The sequence below is a fragment of the Emys orbicularis genome, chromosome 3 (assembly GCF_028017835.1).
Source record: "Emys orbicularis isolate rEmyOrb1 chromosome 3, rEmyOrb1.hap1, whole genome shotgun sequence".
In the NCBI taxonomy this organism is placed as follows: Eukaryota; Metazoa; Chordata; order Testudines; family Emydidae; genus Emys; species Emys orbicularis.
This window is the reverse complement of record NC_088685.1, coordinates 28,736,700-28,758,742: the sequence shown is the minus strand read 5'-3', so window position 1 is coordinate 28,758,742 and position 22,043 is coordinate 28,736,700. Positions and strand designations below refer to the sequence as shown.

The window sequence follows — 22,043 nt, the reverse complement described above, 5'->3', positions numbered from 1 at the left end:
GTCCTCCAAAGCAGTTGCAATCCCTCCCAGTTTGGTATCATCCGCAAACTTAATAAGCGTACTTTCTATGCCAATATCTAAGTCGTTAATGAAGATATTGAACAGAGCCGGTCCCAAAACAGACCCCTGCGGAACCCCACTCGTTATGCCTTTCCAGCAGGATTGGGAACCATTAATAACAACTCTCTGAGTACGGTTATCCAGCCAGTTATGCACCCACCTTATAGTAGCCCCATCTAAATTGTATTTGCCTAGTTTGTCGATAAGAATATCATGCGAGACCGTATCAAATGCCTTACTAAAGTCTAGGTATACCACATCCACAGCTTCTCCCTTATCCACAAGGCTCGTTATCCTATCAAAGAAAGCTATCAGATTGGTTTGACATGATTTGTTCTTTACAAATCCATGCTGGCTGTTCCCTATCACCTTACCACCTAAAGAGAATGTGTACAAATGAGGCTGTGTACAATGCACAAAATCCTTATAGAAGCTGAAGAACTGATAGAGAAGAATTATGCATTTGTACATCCCAATCAAATGTACTACAGAGTTGGAACAGAGTATTCTGTCAACAATATGCCAGACAGTGCTGCATTTTAGAAACCTCTGAGGCTATAGTACCCATCCAACAGTACTAGTTATAACAAAAAAGAAACTGCATTCTTATCTATTGATTATAGAAAATGTATTATAAAAGCAATATTTAACTGTTCAGATATAAAATGTAAGGTAGAAAAAATACAGAAAATTGATAAGACATATTGTAGGAAGATTGGGGGAGAGAAACACAAAATAGTTACCCCTATTTCAGAAAATAAGTATTCACAGCGTATGTAGGAAAAGTTTACAGAAATGGATCCTACCTGAGTCTGCAAAGAGCTGTTTGCTGCCAGCAGTGACTCTATGGCACCTGGAGGGCAATGTGTCAGAGCAAAAGCCATGAGCTCCTGCCGAGTACTCAAGTCGTGGTAGCCTTCTGATTGCCCTAATTGGCTGCATACCTCCCAACTTTTAGAATAGCCTGCAAAGGGAACAAAAAGATTGCCAAGCAAAGTCACATAAAATCAATAATCTAATTGTGGGGGTGCTGAGGAAAAAAAAAAATCAACCTTCTCCAATGGCCAAAGGTTACATCATCATCAATAATCAGATGATAGTATAGCCTCGCTTGTTGAATTCTCAACATTTCATGAGAGAGAGAGAGAGAGAGACACACACAGACAGACAGACACTTAGTAGTAAGGAAAAAACCCTGGAATTCAGCTACCTAACATTATATATACTCTAGGTACCAATATGGTGCATGGTCATGTGTGTGTGTCCATACATGTGTATTTGTCCTTAGTGACACCATGTTAAGAAAAATCAGACCAGACTGCTTCAGCATAAACTGAACATATTTAGAATAGATCAGCTGCTGCAAAAGATCAGTGTTGTCTTTTAAAATAACATAATTTAACTCCTCTGTGTTAGGACCATGGGAGAATACAGAGGAGAAGCACAGGAGCAGATTATCTTCTGTTATCCCATTCCCCGATCTCCACTTATACCTTGCCCCTCCCATAAGCCATATTAGACTTGCAAGAATTAAAATAGGATTTGGGCAGACAAGGAGAAACGCGAAGCCCCATCATTTCTACTAGCTATCTTCTGGATGGATGGGATGTGGGTGGTAGGACCAGAAGAGGAATCACACTCCTCCAAAGTGCACACAATCACTTCCAGTGGCTGAGAGTCTAGTGGCCCCAGATCATATGGGAAACATAGAACATTGTTTAAATGTTTGCAAATATGTACAAACAGCACAAATAACTGGGATCCACTTCTCGTATTGTAGGCGGGATTATGGGGACACGTCAACCTCCCCCACCACCAAACACACACTTTACTTAAAATTAGTTAAGTTTGAAGATGGCAGAGATCTTACAAACCCCTCAGCCAAATCCTTGGACTTGCTCTGTGCATAACTGACAGGGGGAAGATCTTAATCGTGGAAGAGCATTCAAAAATGAAAAGGCCACATGTGACCTGCCCTAAACAACACAAAAGGACTGAGCTCTTAGTTCCACAGTGTGTGCGTTTATGGAAAAAGTAAGAACAGTACAGTACCTATTACTAAATTACCTGGGGCCAGATTAACAAAAGTGACTAAGGCACCTAACAGCACCTTTAGGCACCATAGACATTCACAAAATTCTTGCTCCAGTGCTGCCTAGCCCTGCAGGTGCCTAGAATTCCCAGGCATCTAAATCTCCACACGTGGGCATGAGCAAAGCCACTTAAGTCCAGATGCCACCAAACTGATAGGCACCTAGCTCACACCTAAGCCGGGTAGGATTCACAAACAAGGTGGGCCGTTGTCTCTCTCATCTGCAGAGCCTGCCCTGGTAGGTATGCTTTTAGCAGACCTAACCCACACAAAAGACAGTGTGGAGGAGGTTGTGTTGGTGTCATGCCTTCTGCACAATTGCCAAGTGGATAAAGCTCTTACCTAGAATCTGGGAGACCCAGCTTCAAATCCCCACTGTACCTGATTCAGAGCAGGGTCTTGCTTTCACCTTCCAGGCAAGCGCCCGCCCTAACCACTGGCCTATGAATTAACGCTCACCCTCTGTCCGAATGAATATTTAAGTATTTCATACAAAGTGGAACAGCTTCAATAGGAAAGATTGAAGGACTCATCCAAGAACACTCCACAGCCTGATGGTTAGGGCATTCACATGAGAGGTAGGAGACCTGGGTAGAAGCAGACTGGAGATTTGATCCCAGCTCTCCTACACCCCAAGCGAGCACTTGAACCACTGGCCTATTGAGTATAATTTAAGGAAGGGACCACCACCACCTCCCTTAAGAAAGGGCTGACCTGGATTAGGCACCTAACTCCAGAAAAGGGTTCACAACTATGAATCCTGAGCCGAGGGAAGCACTATCCTCCAGCCTGGAGTTCAGCACCTAACTCCACCAAATCAAGGGTGGAGGCTGGATCCCTATTAGGGTGCTGGCTTCTGTGAATCCTTTTTTTAACGTGCCTAACTCTACCCACACATTGTATAAGGAGCCTGGGTGACTAACCTGGGGTTGTGAATTACACTAGGCGGCCAGATGCCTAAAAGTTCCCCTTATGAATATAGTCCCTAACGTTCTCAGGGTAATACAACAGGACCCCTGAGCAACTGTATAACTAATAACTGCTTTCCTCACTATTTAATTATTTCTATAAGTAAACCAATCACTTGATATGATAAATAGGCCTTTCATTATACTGTGAAGTTTCTAAATTGATTTAACTTTTTTAGGTTGAAACCAGATCCTAGCATAGCTTCATGAAGTAATGTGCTAATGTTTTGACGGAGAATTTATATAGAAAAGGATTAAAGAATGAATGGGCCCAGTAGGTCTTCACAAAATGGAAATTGATGCATTTACCACTAAAATCTATAGGGGTCTTTGGATTTTAATAGTATTTCAATGAATATTCATTAATGAACAAGATTTCAAATGTATCACACATGGGGATTCATATGAGATAAATGAAAAACAATTTCTTTTCTCCTCCCGCCACAAGAATAATTTGGAAATAAACCACTGTGGAAACAATTAAAACTAAATCCCTGCTGGGACAGATTTATGAGACACTACCATGAAAATAAAGGATATCTAAATTAAAATACATAATTCTCGCAGACTGATCACACAGAATTAATCTAACTGAAAATCTGCATTCTTCCAGAGGTGACTGTTGTTTAAATGTTCTGTAGTCCATGTGATTTATGTAGGTAACATAGCATTCTACACTTGCTGTATTCTAAATAACTATATTCTAATTTCCACAGACAAAGTGTGGTTGACCTACCAGTTAAGTTAGTCAGTCTGAAGTCACATATTTTACATGTCAGAAAATTCAGGAGAGGACTTTTTTTTTTCTTTTTTTTTTTTTTTTATTAAAGTGGTAAACTTCACCTGTGGCTATAAGCTCTTGGCAGTGCATACTAGCAGCTTTGTAGTCCTGGAAATGGAGAGCTTGTTCCACTAAAAGGATCAAAACCTGGCCTTTTCTCTCTGTCTGGTCATCTCCTGTAAGTAAAGTCAGAAAAGTTGTTACCAATTATTTCAAAGGTCAATAGTCAATTAATTATTAGCACAGCATTTCACAAGAATGTTTCTGTATATTGTGGATGAAAATGGCTCTCTTTCCAAGCTGATGATGGTTTGGATGCTACAAATATGCAGTATACATCTACCTCTTCCTGATGAAACTAAGACATAACTTATTTATTTAGTGAAACAGGTAATTGTGTGCCCAAACCATGTATTCATATATTGCTAGAGGAACTCACATCAGTATGTATTAAGTATATCACAAGGTGGAAAACACTTGTTGAAAAAAATAAATACCGTCTAGTTAATTAACATTTTATAGGTCACAAAAGATCTTCAAAAATGGAGGCTTAAAATTAGGGTCTTTAAATCACCAATTAGGTCTCTAAATACGGATTTATTTTCAAAGAGAGCTGCTGTGTGCTTCAATGTTAATTTTAGGTATGTTAGGGCCCTATATGTGTGTGTCCAATACAGCATGACTGATTTTTCTCTGTATCATTTTAATGTTAACACCTGTAAGATCCCTTATGACTCCAAAATGAAATAGAAGCTCTAATTCATTCTTTATGACCTGGATTCTGCTTGCTTGCATTGCTGTCAGTGAACTCTTGCTCTCCATTAACGACTTGCACAGTCCAAGGTTTAACTTTTCACTGAAGTCTTTGAGTCCTGCAATTTGTTCAATTGTTCACCCCTAGGCAACCAGAGATTATTGTGCATGTCCCCATGCAACACAATAAATGTAAAATAAAACATGGCCAGTGCAGGATTAACAAAATTTGACTTTGGGGGGAGGGGGAGAGTAATGTGTCTATAAAATCTTGTCCTGGAGATAAAACCCGTTCCACATACATATGTTCTGGTGAAAATTTACCTATATGTTCTAGGTGGAGCATGAAATGGAAAGGGAATCAGGAATATGAGGATTCCTAATTTCCTTTTCCAAACCACAGTTATATTCCATGCATATAATCTTCCCTCCTTCCACTTTTTTTTTTTTTTTTTTTGGCCCTCTATTTCTCACCTCACTTGGCAAGTTGTAATGAACACAGCATATGTCCATAACTGTACATGAAAGTGCAGTCTCTCTCTCTCTCACACACACACACACACACACACACACACACACACGAGTAAGATCTAGATCTATATATTTTAAACTTATGTGAGATCTACAGGGATGGACTGATCAGGAAAAAAAAATGCTTCTTTCAATGCAAGTTTTGTATCTTTACTTCCTCTCACCGGTTATCAGAGGATTTGAAGGATTCAGTGCTGATGCAGCTATCTGAACTTTTTTTAAATATTTGAAGTTGAATTATGAGACACTGTGTTAACATATCCTCCCTGGAATAATTTAACTTCAAATATTTTAAAAAGTTAAATTTATCTAATTTGTAGACTTAAGACTATGAAAACAACTAAAAAGTCCATGGTTATTTTTTCCCTCCACTCTGTGGCTCCAACAACAGAGGTAAAGCACATTGCTTGTCTAGTCTTTTTTATTTATTTTTAATCACACCCATAAAGATAAATGTACTGATTGTGCTAGATTGACAACCATGGAGACTCAATTCCTTGTTAATACTTCAGGCTAATTTAAGTTAGTGAAATAGTAAAACAGTAATTTTAGTGTGCAGGTGGGAGGTAGTGTTGGTGGCCTGTGATATACAGGAGGTCAGACCAGATAATCTGGTGGTCCCTTTTGGCCTAAAACTCTATAACTCTATTTACAGAGCTGTCCAACCAAGATGCCTCTGCTCCGGATGCAGAGGGACCACCTCTGGGGTCTGGAGGGTAGCATCACCTCAATATTCATTTATTCCTTAGCCTCTCCACTAAGACAGACTGCCATACATTGTTGCCAATTAGTCACCATCATGTTTTTTGTGATGTGAATTTTTGCCCACTGGGAGCTGGACTGCTACGAAACTCCTTTCATCCAGGCCACTGCCCAGCAATTAAATGGAAACAACTTTTAGTCATTTTTACCTAGGATAAATTTGAACCAGTGTCCTAGCGGTGAAATGTTCCTAGATACCTGTCAGGCAGCCAGTGCTTGCCCCATACCCTTGGCAGCTTTATAATGTATTACACTTATATTGTGAGATTTGTGTGTCAGCATTAGACCCAAGGAAGGGGTAACAATAGTGCAGTAAATGGATCTTTGTTGTTATTCAGAAATTGCCATGACCAATTATCAACTGCAATTTATTACTATTTAAAATCAGTAGGGGCACGATTGGAGCTGTTCTTTTCTTAATTGATCTTGAGTGGTCTTATTGGTTTAGAGGGTTTTTTCGGGGGGCAGGGGGCCTGACTAATTTATTTTGAAGCAATAGGCTCTCCTTCTGCGTGTTTTACAAGAGTGCAAATGTACGTTAGCATCATTCTCTATTCTCTTACAGTACTTAGTACCCTGTATCAATTTGCCTCCTATTTAAACTCCCATTATCTTGATGCACACTGTTATACCAAAGGGTTACAACTCCAACATGACTAGTAAATCCCCTGCAATGCACAGCTAGAACGTTGTTCACATGGCTTTTGCTGACTCAGTGAAGCCAATTAAAATCCTACCCCCTGCAGGATTTCCAGTATCTTCTCTTATTCTTCTATTTAGACCTAGAAACTCACTGCCATTGCTTCACAGTTCCTGACTTGGAAGTTAAGATTAAGTCTTAAAGAAATGAAGCAGCTTTTAATGTCTAGCCCCACCGTCCCCCATCTCTTGCAATATTGACATGAAACATTCAAGATTTTTCTTTAAAACAGTTGGTAAGAGAAATGCCATCATAAAATGAGTGTCTTATTTTACTCTATTATTCCTATCTGTTAGTGTTGTTTGAAATCCAGCAGACTGAATAGCAAAGACATTTAAAATTCAGGAACTGGAAATGTTGTATCACTTATTATTTCTATAGCACGGCCTGTGTATACAAGATGAGTTTAGAAACTTCCTCAGGACTACTCCCTAGCATAAGGACTTGTATGCTCTGACTTCATGACTACTGAGGGTCAATCTACTGAGAAGCATTTACAGAATACTTAAAGGATGTCATGCATCTCATCTCATCTCAAGGCAAATTGTCATAATGACAGGCAGATGACAGATTTCGTGGCAAGGAAGGAAACCATCAGCACTTGAGAAATATAAAGAAAACATCTTCTCCATTTCAGGCAGCCTGGGTCATCCAGCAAGCAAGACCATTTGAATTGCAACTAATAAAGGAACAGAGGGTCCTGTGGCACCTTTAAGACTAACAGAAGTATTGGGAGCATAAGCTTTCGTGGGTAAGAACCTCACTTCTTCAGATGCAAGTAATGGAAATCTCCAGAGGCAGGTATAAATCAGTGTGGAGATAACGAGGTTAGTTCAATCAGGGAGGGTGAGGTGCTCTGCTAGCAGTAGACGTGTGAACACCAAGGGAGGAGAAACTGCTTCTGTAGTTGGATAGCCATTCACAGTCTTTGTTTAATCCTGATCTGATGGTGTCAAATTTGCAAATGAACTGGAGCTCAGCAGTTTCTCTTTGGAGTCTGGTCCTGAAGTTTTTTTGCTGTAAGATGGCTACCTTAACATCTGCTATTGTGTGGCCAGGGAGGTTAAAGTGTTCTCCTACAGGTTTTTGTATATTGCCATTCCTGATATCTGACTTGTGTCCATTTATCCTCTTGCGTAGTGACTGTCCAGTTTGGCCAATGTACATAGCAGAGGGGCATTGCTGGCACATGATGGCATATATAACATTGGTGGACGTGCAGGTGAATGAGCCGGTGATGTTGTAGCTGATCTGGTTAGGTCCTGTGATAGTGCTGCTGGTGTAGATATGTGGGCAGAGCTGGCATCGAGGTTTGTTGCATGGGTTGGTTCCTGAGTTAGAGTTGTTATGGTGCGGTGCGTGGTTGCTGGTGAGAATATGCTTAAGGTTGGCGGGTTGTCTGTGGGCGAGGACTGGCCTGCCTCCCAAGGTCTGTGAAAGTGAGGGGTCATTGTCCAGGATGGGTTGTAGATCACTGATGATGCGTTGGAGAGGTTTAAGCTGAGGGCTGTAGGTGATGGCCAGTGGAGTTCTGTTGGTTTCTTTTTTGGGCCTGTCTTGTAGCAGGAGGCTTCTGGGTACACGTCTGGCTCTGTTGATTTGTTCCTTTATTTCCTTGTGTGGGTATCGTAGTTTTGAGAATGCTTGGTGAAGATCTTGCAGGTGTTGGTCTCTGTCTGAGGGGTTGGAGCAGATGCGGTTGTACCTCAGTGCTTGGCTGTAGACGATGGATCGTGTGGTGTGTCCAGGGTGGAAGCTGGAGGCATGAAGGTAGGCATAGCGGTCGGTGGGTTTTCGGTATAGGGTGGTGTTAACGTGGCCATTGCTTATTTGTACTGTGGTGTCCAGGAAGTGGACCTCCCGTGTAGATTGGTCCAGGCTGAGGTTGATGGTGGGGTGGAAGCTGTTGAAATCATGGTGGAATTCTTCCAGGGTCTCCTTCCCATGGGTCCAGATGATGAAGATGTCATCAATGTAGCGTAGGTAGAGAAGGGGCGTGAGTGGACGAGAGCTGAGGAAGCGTTGTTCCAGGTCAGCCATAAAGATGTTGGCATATTGTGGGGCCATGCGGGTGCCCATAGCGGTGCCACTGGTCTGGAGGTATATATTGTCACCAAATTTGAAATAATTGTGCGTGAGGATAAAGTCACAGAGCTCAGCAATAAGTTGTGCTGTGTCATCATCAGGGATACTGTTCCTGACAGCTTGTATTCCATCTGTGTGTGGGATGTTTGTGTAGAGAGCCTCTACATCCATGGTGGCTAGGATGGTGTTTTCTGGGAGGTCACCAATGCATTGTAGTTTTCTCAGGAAATCTGTGGTGTCACGGAGATAGCTGGGAGTGCTGGTGGCGTAGGGTCTGAGTAGGGAGTCCACATATCCAGACAGTCCTTCAGTGAGAGTGCCAATGCCCGAGATGATGGGGCGTCCAGGATTTCCAGGTTTGTGGATCTTGGGTAGTAGATAGAATAACCCCGGTCGGGGCTCTAAGGGTATGTTGATTTGTTCCTGTGTTAGTGTAGGGAGTGTCCTGAGTAGATGGTGCAGTTTCTTAGTGTATTCCTCAGTGGGATCTGAGGAAAGTGGCCTGTAGAATTTGGTATTGGAGAGTTGTCTGGCGGCCTCCTTCTGGTAGTCAGACCTGTTCATGATGACAACAGCACCTCCTTTATCAGCCTCTTTGATGATAATGTCAGGGTGGTTTCTGAGGCTGTGGATGGCATTGCGTTCTGCACGACTTAGGTTATGAGGCAAGCGATGTTGTTTTTCCACAATTTCTGCCTGTGCACGTCGGCGGAAGCATTCTATGTATAGGTCCAGACTGTCATTTCGACCCTCAGGAGGAGTCCATGTGGAGTTCTTCTTCCTGTGTTGTTGGTGGGAGGGTATCTGTGTATCAGTGCGCTGTTCAGTGTTATCTTGAAAGTATTCTTTGAGTCGGAGGCGGCGAAAGTAGGCTTCCAGATCACCGCAGAACTGTATCATGTTCGTGGGGGTGCTGGGGCAAAAAGAGAGTCCTCGAGATAGGACAGACTCCTCTGCTGGGTTGAGTGTGTAGCTGGATAAATTGACGATATTGCTGGGTGAGTTAGGGGTACCCCTGTTGTGGCCCCATGTGCCAGGTAGGATTTTAGACAGCTTACGGTCCTTTTTCCTTTGTAGAGAGGTGAAGTGTGTAATGTAGATCTCCTGTCTTATTTTAATAAAGTCCATTTGTGTGGAGGGTTGGTTATTTATGAAAGTCTCCAGGTTGGAGAGCTCTTTCTTGATGTTTACCTGTTTGCTGTATAGGATGCTGATCAGATGGTTCCTCAGTTTCTTTGATAGTGTATGGCATAATCTCTCACTGTGGTCTGTGCAGTATGTAGATAGCAATGGATTTTTCACCTTCAGTCCATTTGGTATGATGTCCATCCGTTTGCATTTGGAAAGGAAGATGATATCGGTCTGTATTTGTGCAAGTTTCTTCATGAGGTTGATAGATTTCCATTCCATACGGCTAAATGCAGTGCCTTGCATGGTGTCAAGTATCAGAGGGGTAGCCGTGTTAGTCTGAATCTGTAAAAAGCAACAGAGGGTCCTGTGGCACCTTTAAGACTAACAGAAGTATTGGGAGCATAAGCTTTCGTGGGTAAGAACCTCACTTCTTCAGATGCAAGTAATGGAAATCTCCAGAGGCAGGTATAAATCAGTGTGGAGATAACGAGGTTAGTTCAATCAGGGAGGGTGAGGTGCTCTGCTAGCAGTAGACGTGTGAACACCAAGGGAGGAGAAACTGCTTCTGTAGTTGGATAGCCATTCACAGTCTTTGTTTAATCCTGATCTGATGGTGTCAAATTTGCAAATGAACTGGAGCTCAGCAGTTTCTCTTTGGAGTCTGGTCCTGAAGTTTTTTTGCTGTAAGATGGCTACCTTAACATCTGCTATTGTGTGGCCAGGGAGGTTAAAGTGTTCTCCTACAGGTTTTTGTATATTGCCATTCCTGATATCTGACTTGTGTCCATTTATCCTCTTGCGTAGTGACTGTCCAGTTTGGCCAATGTACATAGCAGAGGGGCATTGCTGGCACATGATGGCATATATAACATTGGTGGACGTGCAGGTGAATGAGCCGGTGATGTTGTAGCTGATCTGGTTAGGTCCTGTGATAGTGCTGCTGGTGTAGATATGTGGGCAGAGCTGGCATCGAGGTTTGTTGCATGGGTTGGTTCCTGAGTTAGAGTTGTTATGGTGCGGTGCGTGGTTGCTGGTGAGAATATGCTTAAGGTTGGCGGGTTGTCTGTGGGCGAGGACTGGCCTGCCTCCCAAGGTCTGTGAAAGTGAGGGGTCATTGTCCAGGATGGGTTGTAGATCACTGATGATGCGTTGGAGAGGTTTAAGCTGAGGGCTGTAGGTGATGGCCAGTGGAGTTCTGTTGGTTTCTTTTTTGGGCCTGTCTTGTAGCAGGAGGCTTCTGGGTACACGTCTGGCTCTGTTGATTTGTTCCTTTATTTCCTTGTGTGGGTATCGTAGTTTTGAGAATGCTTGGTGAAGATCTTGCAGGTGTTGGTCTCTGTCTGAGGGGTTGGAGCAGATGCGGTTGTACCTCAGTGCTTGGCTGTAGACGATGGATCGTGTGGTGTGTCCAGGGTGGAAGCTGGAGGCATGAAGGTAGGCATAGCGGTCGGTGGGTTTTCGGTATAGGGTGGTGTTAACGTGGCCATTGCTTATTTGTACTGTGGTGTCCAGGAAGTGGACCTCCCGTGTAGATTGGTCCAGGCTGAGGTTGATGGTGGGGTGGAAGCTGTTGAAATCATGGTGGAATTCTTCCAGGGTCTCCTTCCCATGGGTCCAGATGATGAAGATGTCATCAATGTAGCGTAGGTAGAGAAGGGGCGTGAGTGGACGAGAGCTGAGGAAGCGTTGTTCCAGGTCAGCCATAAAGATGTTGGCATATTGTGGGGCCATGCGGGTGCCCATAGCGGTGCCACTGGTCTGGAGGTATATATTGTCACCAAATTTGAAATAATTGTGCGTGAGGATAAAGTCACAGAGCTCAGCAATAAGTTGTGCTGTGTCATCATCAGGGATACTGTTCCTGACAGCTTGTATTCCATCTGTGTGTGGGATGTTTGTGTAGAGAGCCTCTACATCCATGGTGGCTAGGATGGTGTTTTCTGGGAGGTCACCAATGCATTGTAGTTTTCTCAGGAAATCTGTGGTGTCACGGAGATAGCTGGGAGTGCTGGTGGCGTAGGGTCTGAGTAGGGAGTCCACATATCCAGACAGTCCTTCAGTGAGAGTGCCAATGCCCGAGATGATGGGGCGTCCAGGATTTCCAGGTTTGTGGATCTTGGGTAGTAGATAGAATAACCCCGGTCGGGGCTCTAAGGGTATGTTGATTTGTTCCTGTGTTAGTGTAGGGAGTGTCCTGAGTAGATGGTGCAGTTTCTTAGTGTATTCCTCAGTGGGATCTGAGGAAAGTGGCCTGTAGAATTTGGTATTGGAGAGTTGTCTGGCGGCCTCCTTCTGGTAGTCAGACCTGTTCATGATGACAACAGCACCTCCTTTATCAGCCTCTTTGATGATAATGTCAGGGTGGTTTCTGAGGCTGTGGATGGCATTGCGTTCTGCACGACTTAGGTTATGAGGCAAGCGATGTTGTTTTTCCACAATTTCTGCCTGTGCACGTCGGCGGAAGCATTCTATGTATAGGTCCAGACTGTCATTTCGACCCTCAGGAGGAGTCCATGTGGAGTTCTTCTTCCTGTGTTGTTGGTGGGAGGGTATCTGTGTATCAGTGCGCTGTTCAGTGTTATCTTGAAAGTATTCTTTGAGTCGGAGGCGGCGAAAGTAGGCTTCCAGATCACCGCAGAACTGTATCATGTTCGTGGGGGTGCTGGGGCAAAAAGAGAGTCCTCGAGATAGGACAGACTCCTCTGCTGGGTTGAGTGTGTAGCTGGATAAATTGACGATATTGCTGGGTGAGTTAGGGGTACCCCTGTTGTGGCCCCATGTGCCAGGTAGGATTTTAGACAGCTTACGGTCCTTTTTCCTTTGTAGAGAGGTGAAGTGTGTAATGTAGATCTCCTGTCTTATTTTAATAAAGTCCATTTGTGTGGAGGGTTGGTTATTTATGAAAGTCTCCAGGTTGGAGAGCTCTTTCTTGATGTTTACCTGTTTGCTGTATAGGATGCTGATCAGATGGTTCCTCAGTTTCTTTGATAGTGTATGGCATAATCTCTCACTGTGGTCTGTGCAGTATGTAGATAGCAATGGATTTTTCACCTTCAGTCCATTTGGTATGATGTCCATCCGTTTGCATTTGGAAAGGAAGATGATATCGGTCTGTATTTGTGCAAGTTTCTTCATGAGGTTGATAGATTTCCATTCCATACGGCTAAATGCAGTGCCTTGCATGGTGTCAAGTATCAGAGGGGTAGCCGTGTTAGTCTGAATCTGTAAAAAGCAACAGAGGGTCCTGTGGCACCTTTAAGACTAACAGAAGTATTGGGAGCATAAGCTTTCGTGGGTAAGAACCTCACTTCTTCAGATGCAAGTAATGGAAATCTCCAGAGGCAGGTATAAATCAGTGTGGAGATAACGAGGTTAGTTCAATCAGGGAGGGTGAGGTGCTCTGCTAGCAGTAGACGTGTGAACACCAAGGGAGGAGAAACTGCTTCTGTAGTTGGATAGCCATTCACAGTCTTTGTTTAATCCTGATCTGATGGTGTCAAATTTGCAAATGAACTGGAGCTCAGCAGTTTCTCTTTGGAGTCTGGTCCTGAAGTTTTTTTGCTGTAAGATGGCTACCTTAACATCTGCTATTGTGTGGCCAGGGAGGTTAAAGTGTTCTCCTACAGGTTTTTGTATATTGCCATTCCTGATATCTGACTTGTGTCCATTTATCCTCTTGCGTAGTGACTGTCCAGTTTGGCCAATGTACATAGCAGAGGGGCATTGCTGGCACATGATGGCATATATAACATTGGTGGACGTGCAGGTGAATGAGCCGGTGATGTTGTAGCTGATCTGGTTAGGTCCTGTGATAGTGCTGCTGGTGTAGATATGTGGGCAGAGCTGGCATCGAGGTTTGTTGCATGGGTTGGTTCCTGAGTTAGAGTTGTTATGGTGCGGTGCGTGGTTGCTGGTGAGAATATGCTTAAGGTTGGCGGGTTGTCTGTGGGCGAGGACTGGCCTGCCTCCCAAGGTCTGTGAAAGTGAGGGGTCATTGTCCAGGATGGGTTGTAGATCACTGATGATGCGTTGGAGAGGTTTAAGCTGAGGGCTGTAGGTGATGGCCAGTGGAGTTCTGTTGGTTTCTTTTTTGGGCCTGTCTTGTAGCAGGAGGCTTCTGGGTACACGTCTGGCTCTGTTGATTTGTTCCTTTATTTCCTTGTGTGGGTATCGTAGTTTTGAGAATGCTTGGTGAAGATCTTGCAGGTGTTGGTCTCTGTCTGAGGGGTTGGAGCAGATGCGGTTGTACCTCAGTGCTTGGCTGTAGACGATGGATCGTGTGGTGTGTCCAGGGTGGAAGCTGGAGGCATGAAGGTAGGCATAGCGGTCGGTGGGTTTTCGGTATAGGGTGGTGTTAACGTGGCCATTGCTTATTTGTACTGTGGTGTCCAGGAAGTGGACCTCCCGTGTAGATTGGTCCAGGCTGAGGTTGATGGTGGGGTGGAAGCTGTTGAAATCATGGTGGAATTCTTCCAGGGTCTCCTTCCCATGGGTCCAGATGATGAAGATGTCATCAATGTAGCGTAGGTAGAGAAGGGGCGTGAGTGGACGAGAGCTGAGGAAGCGTTGTTCCAGGTCAGCCATAAAGATGTTGGCATATTGTGGGGCCATGCGGGTGCCCATAGCGGTGCCACTGGTCTGGAGGTATATATTGTCACCAAATTTGAAATAATTGTGCGTGAGGATAAAGTCACAGAGCTCAGCAATAAGTTGTGCTGTGTCATCATCAGGGATACTGTTCCTGACAGCTTGTATTCCATCTGTGTGTGGGATGTTTGTGTAGAGAGCCTCTACATCCATGGTGGCTAGGATGGTGTTTTCTGGGAGGTCACCAATGCATTGTAGTTTTCTCAGGAAATCTGTGGTGTCACGGAGATAGCTGGGAGTGCTGGTGGCGTAGGGTCTGAGTAGGGAGTCCACATATCCAGACAGTCCTTCAGTGAGAGTGCCAATGCCCGAGATGATGGGGCGTCCAGGATTTCCAGGTTTGTGGATCTTGGGTAGTAGATAGAATAACCCCGGTCGGGGCTCTAAGGGTATGTTGATTTGTTCCTGTGTTAGTGTAGGGAGTGTCCTGAGTAGATGGTGCAGTTTCTTAGTGTATTCCTCAGTGGGATCTGAGGAAAGTGGCCTGTAGAATTTGGTATTGGAGAGTTGTCTGGCGGCCTCCTTCTGGTAGTCAGACCTGTTCATGATGACAACAGCACCTCCTTTATCAGCCTCTTTGATGATAATGTCAGGGTGGTTTCTGAGGCTGTGGATGGCATTGCGTTCTGCACGACTTAGGTTATGAGGCAAGCGATGTTGTTTTTCCACAATTTCTGCCTGTGCACGTCGGCGGAAGCATTCTATGTATAGGTCCAGACTGTCATTTCGACCCTCAGGAGGAGTCCATGTGGAGTTCTTCTTCCTGTGTTGTTGGTGGGAGGGTATCTGTGTATCAGTGCGCTGTTCAGTGTTATCTTGAAAGTATTCTTTGAGTCGGAGGCGGCGAAAGTAGGCTTCCAGATCACCGCAGAACTGTATCATGTTCGTGGGGGTGCTGGGGCAAAAAGAGAGTCCTCGAGATAGGACAGACTCCTCTGCTGGGTTGAGTGTGTAGCTGGATAAATTGACGATATTGCTGGGTGAGTTAGGGGTACCCCTGTTGTGGCCCCATGTGCCAGGTAGGATTTTAGACAGCTTACGGTCCTTTTTCCTTTGTAGAGAGGTGAAGTGTGTAATGTAGATCTCCTGTCTTATTTTAATAAAGTCCATTTGTGTGGAGGGTTGGTTATTTATGAAAGTCTCCAGGTTGGAGAGCTCTTTCTTGATGTTTACCTGTTTGCTGTATAGGATGCTGATCAGATGGTTCCTCAGTTTCTTTGATAGTGTATGGCATAATCTCTCACTGTGGTCTGTGCAGTATGTAGATAGCAATGGATTTTTCACCTTCAGTCCATTTGGTATGATGTCCATCCGTTTGCATTTGGAAAGGAAGATGATATCGGTCTGTATTTGTGCAAGTTTCTTCATGAGGTTGATAGATTTCCATTCCATACGGCTAAATGCAGTGCCTTGCATGGTGTCAAGTATCAGAGGGGTAGCCGTGTTAGTCTGAATCTGTAAAAAGCAACAGAGGGTCCTGTGGCACCTTTAAGACTAACAGAAGTATTGGGAGCATAAGCTTTCGTGGGTAAGAACCTCACTTCTTCAGATGCAAGTAATGGAAATCTCCAGAGGCAGGTATAAATCAGTGTGGAGATAACGAGGTTAGTTCAATCAGGGAGGGTGAGGTGCTCTGCTAGCAGTAGACGTGTGAACACCAAGGGAGGAGAAACTGCTTCTGTAGTTGGATAGCCATTCACAGTCTTTGTTTAATCCTGATCTGATGGTGTCAAATTTGCAAATGAACTGGAGCTCAGCAGTTTCTCTTTGGAGTCTGGTCCTGAAGTTTTTTTGCTGTAAGATGGCTACCTTAACATCTGCTATTGTGTGGCCAGGGAGGTTAAAGTGTTCTCCTACAGGTTTTTGTATATTGCCATTCCTGATATCTGACTTGTGTCCATTTATCCTCTTGCGTAGTGACTGTCCAGTTTGGCCAATGTACATAGCAGAGGGGCATTGCTGGCACATGATGGCATATATAACATTGGTGGACGTGCAGGTGAATGAGCCGGTGATGTTGTAGCTGATCTGGTTAGGTCCTGTGATAGTGCTGCTGGTGTAGATATGTGGGCAGAGCTGGCATCGAGGTTTGTTGCATGGGTTGGTTCCTGAGTTAGAGTTGTTATGGTGCGGTGCGTGGTTGCTGGTGAGAATATGCTTAAGGTTGGCGGGTTGTCTGTGGGCGAGGACTGGCCTGCCTCCCAAGGTCTGTGAAAGTGAGGGGTCATTGTCCAGGATGGGTTGTAGATCACTGATGATGCGTTGGAGAGGTTTAAGCTGAGGGCTGTAGGTGATGGCCAGTGGAGTTCTGTTGGTTTCTTTTTTGGGCCTGTCTTGTAGCAGGAGGCTTCTGGGTACACGTCTGGCTCTGTTGATTTGTTCCTTTATTTCCTTGTGTGGGTATCGTAGTTTTGAGAATGCTTGGTGAAGATCTTGCAGGTGTTGGTCTCTGTCTGAGGGGTTGGAGCAGATGCGGTTGTACCTCAGTGCTTGGCTGTAGACGATGGATCGTGTGGTGTGTCCAGGGTGGAAGCTGGAGGCATGAAGGTAGGCATAGCGGTCGGTGGGTTTTCGGTATAGGGTGGTGTTAACGTGGCCATTGCTTATTTGTACTGTGGTGTCCAGGAAGTGGACCTCCCGTGTAGATTGGTCCAGGCTGAGGTTGATGGTGGGGTGGAAGCTGTTGAAATCATGGTGGAATTCTTCCAGGGTCTCCTTCCCATGGGTCCAGATGATGAAGATGTCATCAATGTAGCGTAGGTAGAGAAGGGGCGTGAGTGGACGAGAGCTGAGGAAGCGTTGTTCCAGGTCAGCCATAAAGATGTTGGCATATTGTGGGGCCATGCGGGTGCCCATAGCGGTGCCACTGGTCTGGAGGTATATATTGTCACCAAATTATTATTAACTAATAAAGGATAATTCCAGTGCCAGAAATTAATTTTGGCTAAGTTAGCCAGAATTGTCTTCTGATGAGGGAAACGGAGGCACAGACCCACCCAAATTCCCAGAATGTCAGACCTGGGTTTAGATCAAAGGTGTTCCTCAATAAAATAGTCACATGTCCCATGCTCAGACAACTAGACAACAGTGTCTCTTTCATATACAGCAAGAACAGCTGTGCACTATTTTGATATATATTCTTTTGGCTGAAACTGGGAAGGGCAACAACATGAGAAAGTTGAGGAACTTGGTAATCTTCAAAAATAGGTATGACTTCTGGATAAGGGTTCAGAACATTTTTTAATTAGAAAAAGTTCACCCATTCCCAGAATTACATTTTTCCAAAAACTTTACTGTCAACTTAATGAGAAACTAAATGGAAAATGTTTTTGTTTTGTTTTTAAATTAATGTCTCATCACGCAACTCCTGCAACATGTGACAGAACAAAACAATGTCTAGACAGGCTTTTACAACATTCAGTAACAGTAAACAAACAGTAATTAAAAGCAATTATCCAAGATTGATTTTGTATTTTGAATCTTTTTTTGTTCCAGTGTGCAATCAAATACAACAATTTAAGGCTAAATAATTACCTAAAATAGATCATTCTATTGAGGACTCCGGTTCCAATTCCCAAGTTTGCCACTGATTTATTAGTGACATCTTGTAAACCCCACCATGACTCCCTTACTTTGCCCACCTGTGAAATGGAGATATTGCTTACCTACCTATTTTACTGAGGTGGTGTTGTGAGCCTAATTAGGATTTACTAATTGATTTAAGATACCTGATGAAAGACCATAAGAGTGCCCAAAGGAAGTATGAGGAATACATGACTTGCCTGTAACTCTTGTTCTCTGAAAACATACTCCTCAGTGGATTGCTACTCTTGGAGTGGTGTGTTCCCATAACATTGCCACACGCCAGTACAGGGAATCTTATGCCACCCCTGGCTTAGTGTCTATCCTTCCCCAAATCATTCTCTTTTAATGGTGGAACATAGACAGCACATACTATTTACCCTACTGTGCAGAATAAAAGCTTTGGTTCATAGATGCTATTTAAAATGTTAATGAACCATAGAACCAAACCTATTAATTTGGAAGACTACATTTTATTTCAAGCTGAAAATTATTCAAATAATAGGTTTTGAGTTTTAGTATATCTTAAAATAATATGAATGCATGGGCTGCTCTTTAGGTTACAATGCATAACTTGAAGGAGACTAATAACATTGTTAATATTGTTATAGCTACAAAGATCTATAGTAACTATTCATCATATTAATGATACGCGGCAACCTAATAAAATAATAAAGAGAGGATAAATGCAAAAGTGCTCTATATGTCTTGCTTTTACAACCTAATTGATACGTTCATGAGAGGCTCTATTTACACACTATAGTTAAGGCTGCATCCGTATTTCTATTTAAATCTCTGTTTTGCAAGGGTTTATTAATTTGATCATAAAAATCAACTGACTTTAAACTTGATGTGAGGTCCTGGCGAAAGAGCAAATTTTAGTTGTTTTTAAAGCTGTTGTGATCATGTAAAAATTATATGGAATTGCCGAAAGCTTGTTTGCCCTGTCATATTTTTAAAAAGAGATGCAGAGCCCAATCCAAGGACATACAACTTTCATTCAAGTCAATGCTGCAATATCTAGGCACGTCAGAGTTAGTGAATGGCAGATTTAAACCCAAGCTTTGAATAATCAGACTGTGAAACTCATTACCACATGATGTTATCAAGGTCAAGAATTTAGCAAGATTTTAAAAAAAAAGAAGGATTGGACATTGTATGGATAATATCCAGTTACGACAGATAATATTAACAAAAATCCTGAAGGGATATAAAATAACTTAATTAAAGTCTCAAGATTTCAACCTTAAACCATTGTCTAACTATTAGGGATTAGGATGAGACCTTGGTAGGGAGGCAGATATTTTTTACATCTGCCTATTTTCTTGTACCTTGTTCTGAATCAGTTTGTGCTGGTTCCTGACAGGAGATTGGACAAGACGGATCACGGGTTTCATATGCTATGGTAATTTATACGATCCTGTGAATAGCCCATTCTTTGTGAGTCATCCAGACCTTAGTTTATAACAGTTTCCAAATTCTAACAACTTTTCTGAGTGTTTAAAGGTATAAATAGCATAACAAAACCATCTGAAACAGTACTAATGTTTAAACTCAGAATGTAATGCACCGGAATACTTCATACTTGCTAACACATACTGTTATCCTCTGCTGTACAGAATGTAAAGCCTGTTCAAGTCTTTTTTTTTTTTTTTTTTTTTTTTTTTTTTACTACAATTAAGCCTCCTTTCTAATGAGTAGCTCCCCAAGAGACAAAAGTTCTTAATCCTGATTTTTCTTAAAAATCAAGTGTTGTGTTTTGGAGCACGTTACCAAGTTCCAACGCTGATGAGAAATGAGTGTGGATAAATTAATAATTAAGGTATTAATTGTAGGCATGGATTCATTAGAAAAACATACCTGAGGTCTACGGTAAAGACCTCCATTATTGCAATAAGACCAAACAAACTGGAATGCTGTAAACCTCCAGTGACATAAAAGTATAAAGCCAAATGCAGAGTGATTTTATATACAAAATAATCCACTTGAAGCGTTTTGTTGCTATTACAAAGTGGAACCTATTAATGACAACATGGGAACACACAGTTCTGTACATTTATTCAGCCAGGAGACACAGCAACTGTTAAAGCACAGTGTTTTGCTCAGTGAGATAGCCTCTTGAAATAAACTCATTTCCATGAAATTCCATATTTATCTTGGGAGTGACTATCACTATTATACTTGAGATTTTATCTCTAAAGTCACTGAGAGTTGCCTGGTGTGCTGTGAAAACATTTATTAATGCACAAAGAATCCTACTAATGGCTGAAATATCCACTATGTTCTTTTTTATCTTTATCTAAATTCCTTTGGTTGTACTTCTCCTTCCTCTTATCATTTAGGTGAGTGAGTAGACAATAGAAAAAGCAACGTGATACAGTTAAAACAAAAAAAAAGTGCTGTTGGGGGGGGGGGGGAGAAAGAGGGGGAGAGGGAGAGATTTAATTTTATCTACACGTCATTTATTGGAATGAGCTAGGGAATGGTTATTACTTATTTATATGTGTGAGAGTGCATCTATGCATATATACTCTCACAAAGTCATATGCATACAATTATTTTAAATACATACAGTTTAGGTTACCCTAACTTATCATTATATGACATTATTGTTAGGAAAACTGAAAAAGCAGGATGGTACTTCCTGTTACCCCTTCTATACCTCCCCTAGGATCCACAATCCAATTCAGCCATCCATAACTCTCAGTCACCCACAATCTTTTCCCTGACACCATGCAATGCCCCCTGCTCCTCACTGCACTTGTAAATATTCAAGAAATTATTTTGAATTATAAATGTTTAAAAGTGCAACAGAGAAAGGGGCAGGAGGAGCATGTTACAAGACAATGGGCAATAGGGTTGGTGCTATCACATGGCATGCTTCACGACTGATGCATTTCTATTAATTTAACTGATAAAATGTAGTATTTTATTTTCATTTGCATCATGAGGTATTCTTTGAAAAGGTGATCATAGAATCACAGAACTGGAAGGGACCTCGAGAGGTCATCCAGTCCAGGCCCCCGCACTCAAGGCAGGACTAAGTATTATCTAGATCAGGGATAGGCAACCTATGGTACGTGTGCCAAAGGCAGCATGCGAGCGGATTTTCAGTGTCACTCACACTGCCCGGGTACTGGCCACCGGTTCAGGGGCTCCGCTGCCGGCCTGGGGTCCTGGCCGTCAGCCCGGAGCTCTGCAGCTGCCCCCAGCTGTGGCCCACAGCTCTGCACCCCCACCTTAAAAATTGTTCCAGCGCCACTGTACTGGATATTTTTCAGTCCTGATTTGCTGCTTACATCACTATCACGCCACATGGAACAGCGCACCGCGTTTGACGTTGAGCGTGCCGTCTGTCGCGATTTTTTCCCCCACTGTAAGTTGAGGGGTACATGTGCTTTCTTAGGAGCTGACATTTTGTCAAAGTTAGATGTCCGTTCATTTCAGCCTTCTTGGACAGACACACTTGGATTTATTCAAAAGAAGGACCGTGCTGTCTGTGCTTTCTGTTGTGAACGTGTTGTTTGTCGCACATCAAGTGTTCGAGGACATTTTCAAACAAAGCACGAGAAAACCTTTCTTGACGAAGCAGACAAGACTGAATCGATCAAAAAGGCAGTAGCAGGATATGAGAAGCAAAGCAGTGTTTTTAAATGCTAAAGTGTAAGTAAAAATCAAGCCACAGAAGGAAGTTACAAGATTGCACAGTACATTGCAAAAAATGGAAAGCCATTTACAGGTGGGGAATATATAAAAGAAGTTTTTCTCAACAGTTCGGCGGTTTTGTTCCATGATTTGCCAAATAGGATTTTATCTTTATCTAGAATAAAAGAACTGTCTGTCTCTACCAGAACAGTTGAGCGACGCGTAAGCAAAATGGCAGAAAACATTAACGAAAAGCAGACGACTGCATTGAAGGACACAGCAGTGCAGTTGATGAGAGCATGGATA

General features: G+C 43.0%; 1 protein-coding gene across 2 annotated transcripts in view; it reads right to left on the bottom strand.

Moving 5' to 3' along the window:
• NBAS (NBAS subunit of NRZ tethering complex) overlaps positions 1-22,043 on the bottom strand; it is a 409,271-nt gene that overhangs the window by 228,327 nt on the left and 158,901 nt on the right. For both annotated transcript variants that reach the window (XM_065400708.1, XM_065400709.1), the window contains 2 exons: positions 3,964-4,077; positions 867-1,024 (listed from right to left, as the gene is read on the bottom strand). In XM_065400708.1, coding sequence (XP_065256780.1) covers positions 867-1,024; positions 3,964-4,077 — 272 coding nt within the window. The remainder of the gene's footprint in view (positions 1-866; positions 1,025-3,963; positions 4,078-22,043) is intronic.